At 54.6% G+C, this 17,175-nt stretch overlaps 3 protein-coding genes across 8 annotated transcripts in view; all 3 read right to left on the reverse strand.

The window, feature by feature from the left end:
* Positions 1-67: 67 nt before the first annotated feature.
* On the reverse strand, positions 68-5,520 carry PBX2 (PBX homeobox 2). Of its 2 annotated transcripts, XM_019029173.4 has the most exons (9): positions 5,012-5,520; positions 4,041-4,114; positions 3,579-3,826; positions 3,288-3,478; positions 2,969-3,104; positions 2,566-2,719; positions 2,137-2,225; positions 1,928-2,014; positions 68-1,798 (listed from the first exon to the last, which is right to left on the reverse strand). In XM_019029173.4, exons 1-9 carry the CDS (start codon positions 5,230-5,232, stop codon positions 1,706-1,708), a joined length of 1,293 nt encoding a protein of 430 aa, XP_018884718.2. In that variant the 5' UTR covers positions 5,233-5,520; the 3' UTR covers positions 68-1,705. The 2 variants fall into 2 exon arrangements, with proteins under 2 accessions (XP_018884718.2, XP_063563558.1); XM_063707488.1 differs by lacking the exon at positions 68-1,798 and having other exon boundaries at positions 2,137-2,260.
* A 563-nt stretch (positions 5,521-6,083) lies between these two features.
* On the reverse strand, positions 6,084-10,999 carry GPSM3 (G protein signaling modulator 3). The gene is made up of 4 exons (XM_004043757.3): positions 7,792-10,999; positions 7,468-7,570; positions 7,029-7,228; positions 6,084-6,823 (listed from the first exon to the last, which is right to left on the reverse strand). The coding sequence occupies exons 1-4, from the start codon at positions 7,831-7,833 to the stop codon at positions 6,686-6,688; spliced, it is 483 nt and encodes a 160-aa protein (XP_004043805.1). The 5' UTR covers positions 7,834-10,999; the 3' UTR covers positions 6,084-6,685.
* The window catches only part of NOTCH4 (notch receptor 4), a 29,229-nt gene continuing 22,221 nt past the window's right edge, over positions 10,168-17,175 (reverse strand). The window contains exons 22-30 of one of the 5 annotated variants that reach the window (XM_019029170.3): positions 16,468-16,851; positions 16,182-16,357; positions 14,252-14,471; positions 13,986-14,058; positions 13,749-13,887; positions 12,624-12,919; positions 12,252-12,399; positions 11,650-11,747; positions 10,168-11,476 (exon numbers count right to left, since the gene is read on the reverse strand). In XM_019029170.3, coding sequence (XP_018884715.2) covers positions 10,763-11,476; positions 11,650-11,747; positions 12,252-12,399; positions 12,624-12,919; positions 13,749-13,887; positions 13,986-14,058; positions 14,252-14,471; positions 16,182-16,357; positions 16,468-16,851 — 2,248 coding nt within the window. In that variant the 3' untranslated portion in view covers positions 10,168-10,762. Of the gene's footprint in view, positions 11,477-11,649; positions 11,748-12,251; positions 12,400-12,623; positions 12,920-13,748; positions 13,888-13,976; positions 14,059-14,251; positions 14,472-16,181; positions 16,358-16,467; positions 16,852-17,175 lie in introns of all 5 variants that reach the window. The other 4 variants (XM_004043735.3, XM_055390093.1, XM_055390092.2 and 1 more) reach the window with 4 other exon arrangements.

A 17,175-nucleotide genomic window follows, 5' to 3' on the forward strand; every position in this document is an offset into this window, starting at 1 on the left:
GAAAGAAAATCATTTTTTTTCTGGGGTTTCTCATGTTTTTTGAAAAAAATTCTCAACTAAACCCAGGGAAAAAAGAAATTTCTTTATTTAAAACTGCATTTTGTTTTTTTTCTGTGAAACTACACAAGTTTACAAGTGAGGAGAGAACTGCCCCCGGCCCATGCCTCCCACCCCCCACCCATCACACTTCCAACCTGTCCCCAGTCCTGCCCGGATCTTTAATGGGAGGGGTTTCCCACTCTTGACAGTCTTGTAAAATCCTGAGAATGTCTGAGGGGATCAGATGGTAGGGTTCAGGGCTGAGGATGGGACAGTGTTGATGTTACTTTTCCCCCACATCTGGCTTTCTGCAACCTCCTCCCTCTCCCTACCCCTTGATTTTGGTGTGACAAAAAGATACCTCATTTATGGGGAAATTGAGGAAGATACATATACAAGCACCCCAACCCATATTTAACATATTTGGCAATAACTCCCTTCCCATTCTTCCCCCTCCAATTTTCAAATAGTAGTTTTTTAAAAAATTAAAGACATGTCACTCACAGGGGAAGATGGCATCTTCAATTTCCTCAAAATTACTGAGTCCAGCCCTGCCCAAGGGTTGTGGGAAGAAGGGGGATGAGAGGCCAGCAGGGCAAGCCCTTCACTGCCTCCACATCAAATGCGGCAGAAACCTGCCTGCATGAACAAAGAACACCTAAGGGATTTTAGGGGGCAAAGCTTGGTGCCCTGTAAAATTTACTTCCTGATGGACAGGCCTGGAGCCAGGGGGGCCTCTTTACCAGTTCTGTTTGTCCCCCTTTCTCTTACCAGAACCCCTTTGGCTATCACCCCTAATATGGGAAAGTAAGAAATAAAAAAAAAAGACAAGAAATCAACATATTTATAAAAAAAAAAACAAGCTACTTCCCCAAACTAAATTAAAAATTAAGAACCACCACCACCACCACCAACAACAACAACAAAAACAACAACAACAAAAAAAAAACAGATGGATCCCAGGGTTTCTTTTTCTTTCTTTAAAAAAAAAAAAAAGTTCAACCCCAAAGCCCAGTCAATAATTCCCTAAAGTAGCAGAAACTCCCTCCGAGGTAGATATCTGAGTCAGACACTCTCGTCCACCGAGCGATTCTATTGGTTTAAGATGAGCTGCGTATGAGGTAAGTAAGCCGTCTGGAGGGGCGGGGGTGGGGATGCATGGGGGCGTGGCCCATGTCCTCTGTCCAGAAGTCATGTCCCCATTTTTGGCATCTCTGATTGGGCAGGGCTGGCGTCTCCACAGATTCCAGAGCATACAAGTGGGGTGGGGAAGGGAAAGTGGGGGAGCCCAGGAGAGAAACAGAATAGTTGCAAGTGGGAGTATGTGTGTGTGAGGTGTGGGAGAGGGAGAGAGAAAGACAGAGGAGAAAAAGGGGTCTGAGAAATAGGTTTCTGGGTATGTGTATGTTTCTGTGTAAGAAAGAAAGCGAGAGAGGAAAAAGATGGAAAAAAGGGAGAGACAGACCCCACACTCCCCTTAGAGGCCCCATTCTTCCTGCCATGTAATTAGCACCCCCAGCACAGAGAGTCTCGTTAGGGAGGGGATGACCCCATTGGCCCTTCTCTGTCTTGTGCTTCTCCTGTATTGGGGTTTGTCCTCTGGAAGCCTGCGTCCTCTTCAAGTCGCCTTGTGAGAGCCCCACCCCTGTGACCCTGAGGGGCAAGATCAGTTGGAGGTATCAGAGTGAACACTCCCTGGTCCCTCCGTTGGGGATGTCACTGAAGAGGGGGTCACAGCCTCTTGCCAGCTGCCATTTGCCTGAAAGGAGAGACAGAGTACAGAAAACAGAGAAGGCCCTGGGAACCCTGTGTGGGCACAACATTACTAGGGAAAATGCCCCTCTGTCCTGTGAGAACTGGACAGAGAGGAGCTTCAGGATCCACTCACCCTCATTTCCCGTGGGCTGTACATCTGGCCTCCCCCGAGGTTATCCCCATAGCCCCCTGGCCCCATCGAGTGTCGGAGTGATTCCACCTGCAGGCAGCAGAGGAAGGTATGACAGTGAAGAGAAGCCTCAGAGGAAAGAGGTCTTGTATCCTAAAGTAGAGGAAATGGAGTTGGGGAAAGCCCTACTCGAGAGGAGATGGGCATCTGACCTGGGAAGCAGAATAGGAATCTCCGTTGAGCCCAGGCATCCCCAGAAACATGTCTCCAGATCCTGAGAGATTGAAAGAGCCGCCAGAGCCTTGTGGGGGCAGATAGGGAAGAGTGTAATAGAGCCTGTGATGGTAGAGGATGAACCACAACTCTCAACTCTTGTGGGGACATGCTACTATACTCCAATTATCCACAAAATAACATTCCAACACACAGAAAGAGCAGGCTGTTCCTTGGCCACCCGTGGGAAGAAAGGCAGAACTAAGATCACTGGAATGGCCTCTGTCCCCTGACATCTTCAGCCTATCTCAGCTCGGTCCCTCTCACCCCAAAAGGCCCCCTCTCTGCTATGATCCTGCCTAGATAGGAAGTGGGAACAAAAGCAGGAAGTGTGCAAAACAGTCAGCCGGGGTGACAGTGGGATCCACCTGCAGAGGAAGGGGGTGTCGGAGAGCTGGTGCGGCTGTGGCCCCCCTGGGTGACTGACACGGCGGTCTTGACAGCATAGATGTTTGCCTCCTCTTGGAACTTTCCGATGTTTTTCTTATAGCGAATCCTCTTGTTGCCAAACCAGTTGGAGACCTGTGGGGCAGAAAGGAGGGTCAGGTAGAAACATTTGCCTCTGAAGTCCTTCACTGAATAAGATGTGAGTGACAGCATTTTTTTTTTTTGCTTCCTGGTCTCACTATGCTGTTGCCCAGGCTGGTCTCCAACTCAAGTGATCCTCCCACTTCAGCCTCCCTAGTAGCTGGGATTACAGGAACACACCACTGCACCTAGCTGAGATGTGTGCACTTTGTCTGACAACTCCTCCTGCAACCTCCATAATACCTGAGACACGGTGATGCCACACTTCTTGGCAAGCTCCTCCTTGGCCTCCTCACTAGGATATGGGTTACTCAGGTGGGAGTAGAAATACTCATTTAGGACCTCAGTGGCCTGTTTGCTGAAGTTACGGCGCTTTCGTCTACAGAGGAGGGAGAAGAGCGGTGAAGAGGATGTTGATGTCCTGGCAGGGCTGTCACATGGCATGACCCCAGAGTCACCATTGTCATGGAGTACCATGTTGTGCAGCATGGCAGCTCAGGGTCTTGGAGAGGAATGGGAAGGAGCCCAGTGCTGGGGGCCAGCCTGGGGTCCCTGGGCCCACCTGGCATCCAGGAAACGGGAGCGCAGGATCATCACAGCCTCGCAGGTGCTCTGCTTCAGCTGCATCTGGATGGCGCTGAACTTTCGATGGATGATGCTCACCATGCGTTCCATCTCTTTGGGGGCCACGGGCCTGGTGCGGCTCTGCTCCCTCAGCAGGTTCATGACATGGGTCGTGAACTCATTACATGCCTGTAGTGGGGGCCAGTGGGCTGGTGAGGAGGAGCCCTTTGACCATGGGATTCCCCTGCAAGAGCCCTTCCCTCCACCCACCCAAGCCTCCTCTCCTTACCTGCTCATACTTCTCCAGCTCCGAGTGGTATATGTGACGGATCTGGGCAAGTTTGCTGCGATAGTCCGAGTGTTCGATGGAGTTGTCAGGGGACACGCCACCACCAGAGGCTGCAGCGGCTGCAGCTGCTGCTGCTGAGCCGCCCCCTTTCTCGGGCCCAGCCACACCCTCTGCCAGAAGCATGTTGTCCAAGCGCATCAGCTGTGGGTCCACCGGCTCCTCCTCCTGGGAGCTCCGAATGCTGAGGCCTAGCATGCAGGCGAGTGGACTTAGGGACCCAGAGACCCTGATACCCAGTGCTCAGTCCTCCTGGTGATTCCTGGAGAGCCAAGTTCCCAGGCTTTGGTTCCTTCCCCAGTCCCCCTGACTCCTTTCCTCAGGGCCCCAAGTTGTCACACTCTAGCCCTACAATGAACAGGGTTCTGTTCCCAGAGTTGAGCAATCCGGGGGGGGCCCACATACCGGTTTTCTCCTTGATTTCACACAGGACGCTAAAGAGAGCAGGCTTCATTCGGTGGCAGTTTAGGGCGTGTTTCCTTGGGAGGAGTGGGAGTGGGGAAAGAGAAAAGTTGAGGAGCTAGAGAAACAGAGCAGGGGGCCTGAGAACAAGGAGGGAGGAGGGTCAATCTGCGGAGGGAGGAAGCGGATTGGGGGTGGAATGAGTTGGGGGTGGAATGAGGAGTTCTTGGGAAAAGATCAGCTCCCAGAGCATGGGGAAGCTCCTCAGCTTCAGGGAGACACAGGGAAGATGCAGGCAGCAGGTTAAAGGCTGCGGGCTTTGGGAGATGGTCTAGAAAGGTAGGAGGAGGAATCTGGGAGTGGATGGAGAAAGGAAAGTGACTTGGTAGGTTTCAGAGGGAGAGAGACAGAGGCTGGGGTTGAGAAGAGTCAGAGTTTGAGGTGGCAGAGTGGGGCTGGGGGTGCCGAGCTAACTGGGGAGATCAGTGTAGGGTGTGTGAAGGGGTCCTGGGGCTGAGCAGGTGGGAGGCTTTGATGCACCTAGTGTCTGGCTGAGCAGTGGAGAGGAGCTTTAGGGGCTCTGGAGAGGGTGTGGAGGTCTCCACATCTGGAGAGAATGAGGCGGCTGGGTGGAGAGTTAGGGGAGAAGATAACGTAGCCCAAGAACAGTTTCTTAGTCTGGGAGCCAGAGGGGGCTCCCGGGGATGGGGCTGTTCCAGGAGACTGCAGGGGTCGGCAAAAGGTTAGGAGTGGGGAGCCGGGCCACCGGGGGTTCCCTCTGTGAAGGTTTCGGGGCCTGGGGGTGAAGGGAGGTTTGAGAGGGATCACTTTTCTATGGGCTCCCAGGAATAAGGAGAGAAGAGAGCTGTTGGATCCTGGAGAGGGCCCTGGAGTTGGGGGGGCTCCCAGAAGATTCAGAACATGTGAACGGGGTTTGCTGGATCTGTGTGGGGTCCCGGGGTGGGGGCACTCACTTGGCCTGGGCCTCGTCCAGGCTCTGGTCGGTGATGGTCATTATCTGCTGCAGAATGTCCCCGATGTCTTGCTTCCCTCGGCCTCCCGGGACCCCCCCGCTACCCCCACCGGGGTCTCCGCCACCGGGAGGCTCGCCAGGGCCCCCAGGCTCCCCACTCACCAATCCCAGGCCCCCCCGGCCCCCGCCTGGAGGGGGCGGCCCCAGTAGCCGTTCGTCCATAGCTGGGGGGGGGCCGTGAGGCCCCCTCCCTGCTCCGCCCCTCCCCCCGCCTGGTTACTTCTCCCCCCAAACTCGCTGGGGCCGCTGCTCCCTCCGCCCCAACCCCCGCCCGTCTGCCCCCGGCTCCCGGCTCCCCCGGGGGTTCACCCCGGCACTGAAGGGAAACCTGGGATACCGGCTGGGCCCCCCACAGGAGACCCCGGCCCCCGGCGGCGGAGAAAATGGAGCCGGAGAGAGAGAGGAGGCCCAAGCGGGGGTGTGTGTGAGAGAGAGGGAGGAGGGAGGAGGGAGAAGGGGGGGGAGCGAGGGAGGGAGGCTGGGGGAGGGGAGCCGGGGAGGAAGAGGAGGGGAGAAGAGAGGAGGAACAGGGAGGAGCTGGGGGCGGAGAGAGAGACATAGAAACAGAGGAACTGAGACCGAGTGGAGGAGGGGAGAGGGAAGAGGGGATGAGGGGAGGAGACGGGCCATCTGAAAAATATGGGAAAGCCCCCTGGCTGGACTTCCGCGGCCTAGGAGTGGGGCTGTGTTGGCGGCTGGGGGCGTCTGTCACCTGGGTCCTGAATCAGGGATCTAAGCGATGTGGACTCAGGCCGCTGGAATGCCTGGGTTCACCGGCAGCTCAGTTCATATTTCTTGTTCTAATGACTCCCCTCCCTGTTCTACTTAATTAAAACCAGAAGAGGGGGGCTGGGGGAGATAATTAGGGAGGTCTCCAGCCGCTGCTTAATGAGCCAGTAATTAACCAGCCAGGGAGGGGAGCTGGCCTCTGGCCAGACTGGGGAGAGAGAAGGCCTCTGGCCTCACCTTCCTACCTTTCACCCCTCCTGGGCCCCCCAGATACCAGTCTGCAGTCCAGAGGGGAATTATATTTATTCACACAACCAAAACATCAGACAGACTCAGCAGCAGTGGGGAGGGAGGGTGGGCAGGGCTGAAGGTCCATTCACAGCCCGTAAACCCCTCAGTCTCAGGGATGGGGGGTGCTGGTAGTGGGACTGGGAGAATAGTCTTAATCTCTCAGGTGCCCACCCACCTCCCCTTCTTACTGGGAGGAAGGGTAGAGCTGTCTCTCAGGTTATAACCTCTCAGGTGGAGGCCTGAGCCCTCAAGACCCTAGTGCCTAGTAGCTTGACAACTGGTGGTGTCCCCACAAGTTAGGGAAAAGACTCCCAGCCACTCCTTGAGATGGGTGCCTGGGATCCCCCTTACTGCCTCAAGCTCCCATGGACCTGTGGGCGGGGAGTTAAATCCCCGTTCCACCTCGCCTGTTCCCAGAGTTTGAGGACTTTCACCCCGTCCAGTTCCCAGGGAAGGTGATGTGGGAGATGAATATTGAGATTTGTGCCGTGTCTTTCAGTCTCTGGTACCCCTGCCAAGCAAGAGTTCAGGGCATGCAATGGGCTGCCCAGCTTTGAGACCAGTGGCAAGGAAGGGCTGGTTGGGGGCTCAAGTCTCAGCAGGTGTGTGTGGGGGGCCGGGACCTTTGCTCCTCCATTCGACCCCCACCCTGAACTCTCAGCAGCAACTCCAGGAGCTCTTGCCCCCCTGGAGGGAGGGGAGGCTCTGACCGCTGGGCTTCCATCCGCTGGCACTGGAGGAGTGGAGGGAGAGGGAGAGCTTTGGTGAGGGTCTGAGGGGAGGAGGTTCTTGAGAGGATCAAGGGTTGGTATGGGGAGGCATATAGGAAACCTGTGAAGGCGATGGGGTGCCTAGGGAGAAACAGGAGTAGAGCCCAAAAGAGAACAGGGGCCAAGAGACCAGGAGGCCTGGGTTTGCCTCCTGGGGGGATGTCTTACCTGGTGACTGAGGATAGTGCTGTAAAGCTGTTCTCTGTCCTCGAGAGGACGGAGTGGGGCAGGGGCTAGGCTTGGGGGGTTTTTGGGGGTGTAGAAGGTGGCCCTCTGCTCCTCCAGGCGGCGGGACTGGGCTTCAGCCACCAGGTCCAGAAGGAGTTCAGTCTGCAGGGAGAGCAGGGAGGCCGAGCGGGGTCCCAGGGCTGGGGAGAGAGGTGTGGAGGGCTCAGAGACCCAGAGAGGTTGGCAGACAGGAGCCGTGGGGGAGTGTGGACAGGGTGACGTGATTAGGGACTTTGGATCAGAGGAGAGGGGGTGCAATAGGGAATCCCAAGGGGAGTCTGGAGGAGGTGGGGAGAGGGCCCACAATGGAGTGGGCCTTGGTAATGGGGTCAGGATGTGGGCACTAGGGTCGGGGCTCTCCCTGGGTGGGTAGGGGTACCTGTGTGGCGGGTCCCTGGAGGAGGAGGGGACGGAGGAGCAGATCGCCAAGGCCGAGTGGTGGAGTTTGGAGGGGGCCAGCCTTCCTCATCCTGAGGGGGGCCCTGATGCCAAAATATGTCCATTCTAGTCAAGCAGTGGTGGTTGAAGCAGGAGGAGTGGACAGGGAGCTAGGCCAGTGGCCCGTTTCCTCTCTGTGTGTCTCTGTTCCTGCCTCAGTTTGCCCAAGCCTTTCAAGGCCCCTGTATCCCTACATTTCTGCCCCAGGTCCTCTCACCTCCCTTCTTTCCCAGTGTCAGCCTCCCCAACCCCGTGCCCAGCTCACCTGCTCACCATCCTCTTCTTCCTGGGGTCTCTCAGCCTCCATCCCCTAGAGGGGAGAAACTGGTGGGGGAGGGGTGGCTGGGATTTGGGAGGAGGGCTGGAACCTTGGGTTCCTGAGGGGAGTGGGGGCTGGAAGGGGTGGGGGTGAGCTGGGGGCTGGATGCCTGGGTACTGAGCAGGAAGCTGGGTTCCTGGTCAGCCCCCCCACGGGCCCCGCCCATCCCTGTCAACTTCCTCCATTCTCTTTTCCCACCCAAACAGCTTGTTCAGTCTCTCTCGCCCCAGGGCAGCACCGAGACTGGGAAAAACTCCTCCAGCTGCAGGAGTGGAGGGGGCTCATGGTGGGGAAGGACTCCTGGCGGTCTCATCTCCAGAGCCTCAGTAGCCCCCTAATCCCTGGCTCTGCTCCCTCCACCCCACCTCCTCTTCTGCTCTTTCTGTCAACACAGGAACTAGCTACACAGGAAGTGGTTTCACTCCTCAGAATCCCCCTCCCCCCAGCCAGGTCCCTTCCCTCCCTAAGATAGACCCTGGTGTACGATTTGGCCCTCCCGATCTTCCCTCTTACTTACCGGGACTGGGAGGGGCATGGTTCCAGTGGGAAGTGGAGGATTCAGATCCAGGGATGTGGAGCTCTCAAATATATACATAAAACCCTAGCACCGGGTCCAACACATAGTAAGTATTCAATATATATGTATTGAATAATCATCCCTGACCTCTAGGTGTTTATAATCTATTCAGGAGATGGCCGTCTGCGGTGGCTCACACCTGTAATCCTAGCACTTTGGGAGGCTGAGGCGGGTGGATTGCCTGAGCTCAGGAGTTGGAGACCAGCCTGGGGAACATGGTGAAACCCCATCTTTACTAAAATACAAAAAATTAGCCGGGCGTGGCCACATGCGCCTGTAATCCCAGCTACTCAGGAGGTTGAGGCAGGAGAATCGCTTGAACCCGGGAGGCGGAGGTTGCGGTGAGCTGAGATTGTGCCACTGCGCTCCAGCCTAGGTGACAGAGCGAGACTCCGTCTCCAAAATAAAATAAAATAAAAAATACACTCTATTCAGGAAACAAGATGTGTACCAAATGTGAGAGTACAGGAAGGGTTCATTTTGGAAACTTATAGTTTAGTGCAGACAAGGGGCAGGGGAAAGCTTATTTTGGGCATAAGAGATATAGATATGGAAAAATGAGAGGCTGAGGTAGGAAGATTGCTTGAGCCCAGGAGGTTGTGGCTGCAGTGAGCCATTTGTGCCACTGCACTCCAGGCTGGGCAACAGAGCAATACCCTGTTTCAGAAAAAGAAAGAAATGAAATGAAATTGAAAAGGGAGAGGACTACCTCTCTGGCTTGGTCTTTGATCAATGCTAATCAGGCTGGTTGGCATCAAGGAAGGAGGAGGGCAGACAACCATTTGGTACCTCTAAATGGCAACCTGTCATGTTAGGGAGTTTATAGCTGAGTGATTTGGAATGTGAAATGTGATGAAGAGATCTGGTCCTGCCGCTTATTCTTTGCAATCTTGGGCAGATCTCTGTGCCTCAATTTCTGAGTGAAATAGGGTTTTAATAGCACCTACTTCATAGGGTTGATGTATTAATAATGTAATAAAGCACTTGATGCATAGTGAATACTTAATAAACTGTAGATATTATTGGCTTTCAAAATGCCTCATGACTCCATGTTTCAAACCTAGCAACATATTGCTGCAAGGTGGATAAAGTTTCAAGATACTCTCTCCAACTACTTGACTTGTGGCCTTAGGAATCTCCTAAGTGGCCATAATTAAAAGCCCTAGGATGAGGGACAAAGCGTGTGCATCATCTAGTGCAGTGGTCTCCTACCTTTTTGGCACCAGGGAAGAGTTTCGTGGAAGACAATTATTCCATGGTCGGTGGCGACGGAGGGCTGGTTTCAGGATGAAACTGTTCCACCCCAGATCATTAGGCATTAGATTCCCGTAAGAAGCGAGAAACTTAGATCCCTTGCATGCACAGTTCACAATAGGGTTCGAGTTCCTATGAGAATTTAATGCTTATACTGATCTGACAGGAGGTGGAGCTTGGGCAGTAATGCTTGCTCACCTCCTGCTGTGTGGCCCAGTTCCTAAGAGGCCATGGACCAGTACCAGTCTGCGGCCCAAGGGTTGGGGACCCCTGACCTAGTGTGTGCGGTTTCTCCCTTGGCTACTAGACTCTTGCTTCCAGATAATACCCTAAATTATCATAGGGCCCCTAAATATACTTATTCTTGCTTTTAAACTATACTTACATCCTCCATCCAATCCAAATGCTGAGCCAAAAGCACAAAATGCTGACATTATGCAGTCACTCCCATCTTTTTTCCCATTCTTCTCCCCAGTTCCTCCAAAAAAAGGTAACACTTCAAATCAGCTTTATTATGGGTGACAGATTTAGGGTTCTTAAATAGCGACAGCAGTGGCTAGAAGAAGCGCTTCATCCCCGCAGTGGAGTTCCTTTGTTGTGAGGGGAGGGAATGCAAGGAGTCATCAGCAGGGGTGGCCCTTGGCCACTTTTCAGCACCTACACAGTGCCTGGCACATAGTAGGTGCCCAATAAATATTTGTCAGCCACTTGTGGGCAGTGGGGACAATGGATCATAGGGGCACCCTTTGGAAACCATATATAGGAAAGAACATCTTACATCCCATATGCCTGCAATTCTTGGTTCCAACTTAGGGGTATTTCCACTCCACTCTGCCCTCCTGTGGCCTGTCTTATTTTCTGGAGGAGGACTGGGCCTGCCTCATCATAGCATCTTAAACCCTCTTTCCAGAGCTGCAGCTTCTCCACGTGGAAGATGCCTGCTCTGGTGGGCATACATTCATTTTAGGAGAGAAACTAAACTCACAATCCTTCATTTTGGGGGCTCCATCTTAAAACCAGGAAGGCCTTCCAGCCTGCCTTTTAATGGGTAATCATTTTTGGAATTCCTCCCTACCATGTATTCTTCTATTTTTTACCCTCTCCTCCTTGGTTTATGGGCATTTCTTGGAGGGCTGGGGGACCACAGTCAAGTTGAGGTGATCCCCGCTCCGGGGACGGAGTAAGGCAAGGAGGCGGGATCGGAATGTTGGAGGCAGAACCGCAAGCTTCCAGGGCCACCCAATCACAGGGCCAGTCATCCGTTGAGACCCTGCCTCCGCGCCCGGCAGCCGCTCCGTATCTTCCTCGCATTATCGCAGGGTTGGGCCGAGGCCCGCGCATGCCTGCAGAAAACCTACGGCCGCGAGGGGGCGGGCCTCCTCCTGCTCCTACTCCCGAAAGGCTTCGGCAATGAGAATAGGCCCCGCCCCCCCGCGCAGCCAAGTCTACGGACCAAGTCCGAGCCTGCAGACAAGCTCCGCCCCCACGAGGGCCTGCTCCGGCTGACAGCGTCCGGCAGCGCGGCAGAGCCCCGCCCCCATGCGGGGGCACGCTTACTGACGCCGTCCGTGCGCGCGGGAAGGGCCCAGCCTCGCGGCCCGGCGTGGCTTTGTGACGGGCCTCTGGTGGCCCAGCCCCTTCCAGCAGCGTCAGCAGATCCCAGTGGTTACGTTGGTGAGCGACGTCCGCGGGCGCTAGCCCAGCCTGGTCCCGCAGCTCTCGGGCTGCCCCCAGCCCCAGCAGTAGCTGGGCTACTTCCACCGCTCCTTCCCGCGCCGCCAGGAATAGCGGCGTCTGCTCCTGTACAGAAGAGCCAGGGCCGATATCAGGGAAGGCCACGCCCACAGGACTGGGCCTTTCTGCCTTCACTTGCGCGACCACTGGCCCCTATCCCTTGAGGCTTTGCGGGTTACCGCACTTTCCATCTCTCGTGCGCCTGACTGTTTTGTGGGAAGCCCTCTGTCCCATCTAACCCTGTTGTCCTGGGCATCTTTATCGGCTCCGGCCTGGAGAAGCGAGCGGGCGGCTCGGGCGTTGTTCACGGCAGCAGCCCAGTGCAGCGCAGTTTTCCCTAGGGGACGACGTGGGAGGTTGTTACCGCAGTTGGGGGCCAGACGCCTGGGTTCCGGTTTCCCACGGGTTCTGGCCTTGGGGGAAGGGCTATTCGGGCCGGCTGGTCCCTCAAAGGCGGGAAGCGTTGCCCAGGAGACCACCGGCCTGCAGGAAGTGTTGCCCTGGTGACGTCACCAGTGCGCGGGAGGGACAATGGGGCATTGTTCTGGGGTCGGTGAGACCGGGAGACAGTCTCCCCCCACGAGATTTCCCCCCCCTTTCCACAGACACTGTGTTCCATGCCAGTTCCCCAGTAAGCTGGAGCGGAGGGCCAGTGTGGTGTTGAGGGTGGGAGTTGGGGGGGGAAACTCACGCGGCCCGTACTTCCACCGCATCGCAGATTGACCGCCATAACAGCAGGATGAGAGGGAATGCCCCTCTGCTGCACCTATATTTTGCACGCTATCTCCCACCCCATCTGCTCAACTTCTCTATAGCATACATCACCCCTTCCTCTACATACCCCATTTGTCTCTGGCCCCCACGTCTGCTTGGGCTGCAATCAGTTCTTCAACCAGGTCTTCCACCGCCAGCCTGGCAGCCAGCATCAAGGGTGTGGTCCCGTCCTCTGTGCGAGCGTCCACTGCAGTTTGTCTGCTACGGAGCAGAAGCTGGGGAGACAGAGGGCCAGTGACCCCTGGGGCACCTTGGACTGCCAACTCGAGTTCCTTACACTTTTAACCCCACTCGCAATCCATATTCAGCCATCCTCCGCAGTTTCCCTGTCAGGTTCCCAATCACACCAATTTCCTCCTTGTCAAACTCTAGGGGATGCTTCTGTCCAGCTTTACTTGTAAGCTCGCCCCATTCCCTGTAGGGACCTGTGTGTGCTAACCTGGCAGACCTCCCGAGCATCAGCAGCCACAGCAGCATGAAGGGGTGTGCGCCCTGCCCGGTCTGGCTGGTTGGGGTTGGCTCCAGCCTCAAGGAGGCGGCGGGCAGCGGTTGGCCGGGAGAATCGGGCAGCCAGGTGCAGGGGGGTCTCCCCAGTGCCCACGGTGTGAGCCTGGGGACAGGCCCCTCCATCCAGCAGAGGTTCCCAGGGCTCAGGACATCCCAACCATGCCCCTTGGAAGGTCCCGGACTGTACTTCCCCACAGCAAACTGCTGACATCAGGGGTGTCACCCCATCTGTTGGTAAGACAGAGTAATGGATCAATCTAAAGGACACAACAAGGGGGAAGGGACAACATGTAAGCTCAGAGAGAATCAAAACCTGAGGTGTTGGGAAGCTAAGTTCTGGCTCTGTGTGGCTTTAGCCAAGTGACTTTTCTACTTTTCTCTGACTTCAGTTTCTTCCTCTGTAAAAGGAACCTGCAGCTTAATTCTCTGACATTCCAGGGCAGTGGTTTTCTCTTTTTTTTTTTTTTTTTTTTTCTGAGACGGAGTCTCGCCCTGTCACCCGGGCTGGAGTGCAGTGGCGCGATCTCGGCTCACTGCAAGCTCCGCCTCTCGGGTTCACGCCATGCTCCTGCCTCAGCCTCCAGAGCACCTGGGACTACAGGCGCCCGCCACCGCGCCCGGCTAATTTTTTGTATTTTTAGTAGAGACGGGTTTCACTGTGTTAGCCAGGATGGTCTCGATCTCCTGACCTTGTGATCCACCCGCCTTGGCCTCCCAAAGTGCTGGGATTACAGGCGTGAGCCACCACGCCCGGCCTAGCAGTGGTTTTCTCAAACGAGTCTGGGTCAGATTCACCTGAAGGGCTTATTAAAACAGATTGCCTAACATTTTAAATTCCTGAGTCAGTAGCTCTGTAGTGGAGCCCAATAATTTGCATTTCTGACAAATTCCCAGGTGATGCTGATTTTGCTGTCTGAGGACCACACTTTGAGAATCATTGTTCTAAGGCACTCAGTCTAAAATTAGTTCCTCTAGTTCTGATATTAAAGGACTCTCTGATTCTAGTAGGGTCAAAGGACTTTTTTTTTTTTTTCTTGGTCTGGGTTGACTCACATACCAGGTCCACGGGTGTCCAGGTCAGGGGCTTCCATCTCAGATTCCTGGGGAGGAGTTAGCATGGCTGCCTGAGGGAGCGCCCCACAGCCACCACTCAGAGACCAGAGCTGGCACGTGGAGGGTGGGCCTGTTTCTTCAGCCTTTGGGTAAGAGCAAGGATCAGTGAAGGTTGATTTGCCCTTTCATCCCTTCCATCACCTCCAGACCATTCTTGCCCCAGCCCTTTCACCTGGCCCACCTCCTCTCCCTCCTCAGGGCCTGAGCACATCACAACTCCATCCTCATCAACTTCTGCCTTTGGCTTCAGTGCCCTGGAAGGGAATGGGTGGGTAGAGGTTACATGGAATTATGACCATCAGGGTCTCCAAAATTTCCAGCAGGCTTCCCACCCCTCTCCTTCCCCTATCTTTGACTTCCGCAATAGTATTTCTTATCTTTTCTGATTGTAAATATCGCCATAGGAGAGACTCCCCTTCCTGAGCCTGGGTTTCTCCTCATTCTCACTTGAGACCAATGCTGTCCTCGCCTAGTGGGGGCCGGCGTCGGTGGGGAGCTGACTGAGTCCGAGGCTGTCGAGTGAAACCAGGGGGCAGCCAGAGAGCTCCATGCTCTCGGCGTCGACGCCGGATGAGCTGGAGGACGAGAAGAGCCCCTAGGGCCAGGAGAATCACCCCGGCCACTGGGGAGCACAGCACAGGCCAGGGAAGCTGGTTGGCAGGGGGTGCTGGTGGGAGAGACAGAGTCACAAAGAGAGGCCACTCCTGGTGAGACTGATTACTATTGGGAGACCTTTGGACAAGTTTAGTAGCCTGTCTTTGCCTCGGTTTCCTTATCTGCAAAATGGGGATGATAATATAGATTGAGGTTGGGCACAGTGCCTCATGCCTGTAATCCCAGCACTTTGGGAAGCTGAGGCAGGTGGATCATATGAGGCCAGGAGTTCGAGACCAGCCTGGCCAACATGGCAAAACCCCCTCTCTACTAAAAATATAAAAATTAGTGGCTGGGTGTAGTGGCTTACTCCTATAATCTCAGCACTTTGGGAGGCTGAGGTGGGTGGATCACGAGGTCAGGAGATTGAGACCATCCTGGCTAACACGGTGAAACCCTGTCTCTACTAAAAATACAAAAAATTAGCCAGGTGTGGTGGCGGGCACCTGTAGTCCCAGCTACTTGGGAGGCTGAGGCAGGAGAATGGTGTGAACTTGGGAGGTGGAGCTTGCAGTGAGCCGAGATCGCGCCACTGCACTCCAGCCTGGGCGACAAGGTGAGACTCTGTCTCAAACAAAGCAAAACAAAACAAAAAACAAAAAAAAACAAAAAAAATTATCAGGGCATGGTGGCATGCCATTGTAATTCCAGCTACTCAGGAGTCTGAAGCAAGATAATTGCTTCAACCGAGGAGGCAGAGGTTGCAGTGAGCTGAGATGGCGTCACTGTACTCCAGTGTGGCTGACAGAGTAAGACTGTCTCAGAAAACAAACACACAAAAAAAGGCTGAGTATCCATAATCCCAATCCCAAATCTGAAATGTTCCAAAGTCTGAAACTTTTAGAGTACCAACATAACGCTCAAAGGAAATGCTCATTGTAGCATTTGGATGTTGTATTAGGGATGCTGAACCAGTAAGTATAATGCAAATATTCCAAAATAAAAAAATCCAAAATCTGAAACACTTTTGTTCCCAAGCATTTCAGATAAGGGATACCCAACCAGCAGTACGTGCCTCATGGGGTTGTGGGGGAGGATTAAATGAGGTAACAATGTAAAATGCTTAGAGTAAGGCACAAAGTATGATATAGCAGTTATTTTTCTTCTTTTTTTTTTTTTTGAGATGGAGTCTCCCCCTGTCGCCCAGGCTGGAGTGCAGTGGCGTGATCTCGGCTCACTGCAAGCTCCACCTCCCGGGTTCACGCCATTCTCCTGCCTCAGCCTCCTGAGTAGCTGGGACTACAAGCACCCGCCACCACAGCCGGCTAATTTTTTGTATTTTTAGTAGAGACAGGGTTTCACCGCGTTAGCCAGGATGGTCTCAATCTCCTGACCTCGTGATCCACCTGCCTTGGTCTCCCAACGTGCTGGGATTATAGGCATGAGCCACTGCGCCCGGCCTATTATTCTTTCATGTACTATGAATTGTCTGATACAAAGACTATTAGGTATTCTCAGTCTGGTAGAGAAAATAAACCATCCCTTTGTTGGAGGGCTATGACAGAGGTTAGGATAATGTGCTTAGGGAAATAAGGAAGGAGACTGTAGAACAAATGGGCCAGTGGGAGATTCAGTTAGAGAAAGCGGGGTTAGGGAAAGTAAGTCCCCACAAAGAACATTTTCAGTCTCAGCTGTCCTGTTTGATTCAGCCTCCATTGCCTGTTGCTAGCATGAGAGCTGGCCTGGGAACAGAGGTCAGAGAAAGTGGCAAGGGGTCACCTACCGGTCCCTGCATGAGGGTGGACAGCCAGCAGTGGTCCAGGCAGCAGGGGCTCCAGGGCTCCCACTGCAGCCATTGCAGCAAGGAAGCGGAGTAGAAGCCCAGGGTCCCAGGGACAGCGGGATGCCGGGTGGTCAGGGCCACAGCGGGACAAATCCACACCCATTACCACCACAAACCTGTAGAGGAGGCACCTCAGAGACCTCTGTATTGGTCCCTGGCTCCCTTTCCTCCCTCTGCCCTCTTAAAAAAACTGGTGTCTGGCCCTTCCCTCCACCTAGCTTCTTACCCAGCACTGAGGGAGTCGGTCTCCTTGCCCAGGGGCTGCATTTGAGGGGCTGCTCTCTCCTGATACGTGGGGTCCCGAGTTCCTCCTAGCTTTTCTTCAGCCCGGGCCCCAGGATAGGGGTACACCATGTCCCTGCCGTCACGATCCTTCCTTACCCAGAGTCCTACCCTCAGAGTCAGGGACAGCACCCGGGCCAGGGCAAACAGCTGCTGGTCTAGGGCTGGGGGGCTCAGTACCACCAACAGGGCCAGGGAGGGCCCCCACTCTGGGTCCCCATCTTCAGGCCTGCAGTCACCTCCATCCCAGCCACACTCTGCAGTGTTGCAGCCTTTCTCACAGTGCCCATTGTGGAAGTGATCATGGCAGTACTGGTCATAGGCTGGACTGTGGGGTAAGGAGAGGGGGGACTCAGGACCTCCCTAAAACCTGACTCTTTTCTTCACCCTAGAAAGAATTCCCCATATTTTGCGCCCTCTAGGGCTTTGGTTGCTAAGTGGGGGCAGCTGTGGAGCAATGAGCTTAGTCAAGTCCTGGGTGGTAGTCCAGACACCCCAATGTCTGCTAACACCCCTGTCTCCCTAGACTGTCCTCTGTCTGTACCCTCCCAAGCTCTCCTCTGTTTCTGAAGGAGAGTCCCAGGCCCTTTTCCCTCTGTGAGGTGCTGACTGCTAGGGGAAATACTCCATGGCAGCAAGGCTTAGGGAAGGA

The sequence above is a fragment of the Gorilla gorilla genome, chromosome 5 (assembly GCF_029281585.2).
Source record: "Gorilla gorilla gorilla isolate KB3781 chromosome 5, NHGRI_mGorGor1-v2.1_pri, whole genome shotgun sequence".
Lineage (NCBI taxonomy): Eukaryota > Metazoa > Chordata > Mammalia > Primates > Hominidae > Gorilla > Gorilla gorilla.

Coding starts and splice junctions, on each gene's coding strand:
- PBX2 (XM_019029173.4), bottom strand. CDS start 5,232: ATGGACGAACGGCTACTGGGGCCGCCCCCTCCAGGCGGGGGCCGGGGG. Junction 2,720..2,968: donor GTGGCATCACCGTGTCTCAG/GTATTATGGAGG, acceptor TCTGCCCCACAG/GTCTCCAACTGGTTTGGCAA. Junction 2,226..2,565: donor GACACCCCCTTCCTCTGCAG/GTGGATCCCACT, acceptor TGCCCCCACAAG/GCTCTGGCGGCTCTTTCAAT.
- GPSM3 (XM_004043757.3), bottom strand. CDS start 7,833: ATGGAGGCTGAGAGACCCCAGGAAGAAGAGGATGGTGAGCAG. Junction 7,229..7,467: donor TCCAGGGACCCGCCACACAG/GTACCCCTACCC, acceptor CTCTCTCCCCAG/CCCTGGGACCCCGCTCGGCC. Junction 6,824..7,028: donor GCACTATCCTCAGTCACCAG/GTAAGACATCCC, acceptor CCACTCCTCCAG/TGCCAGCGGATGGAAGCCCA.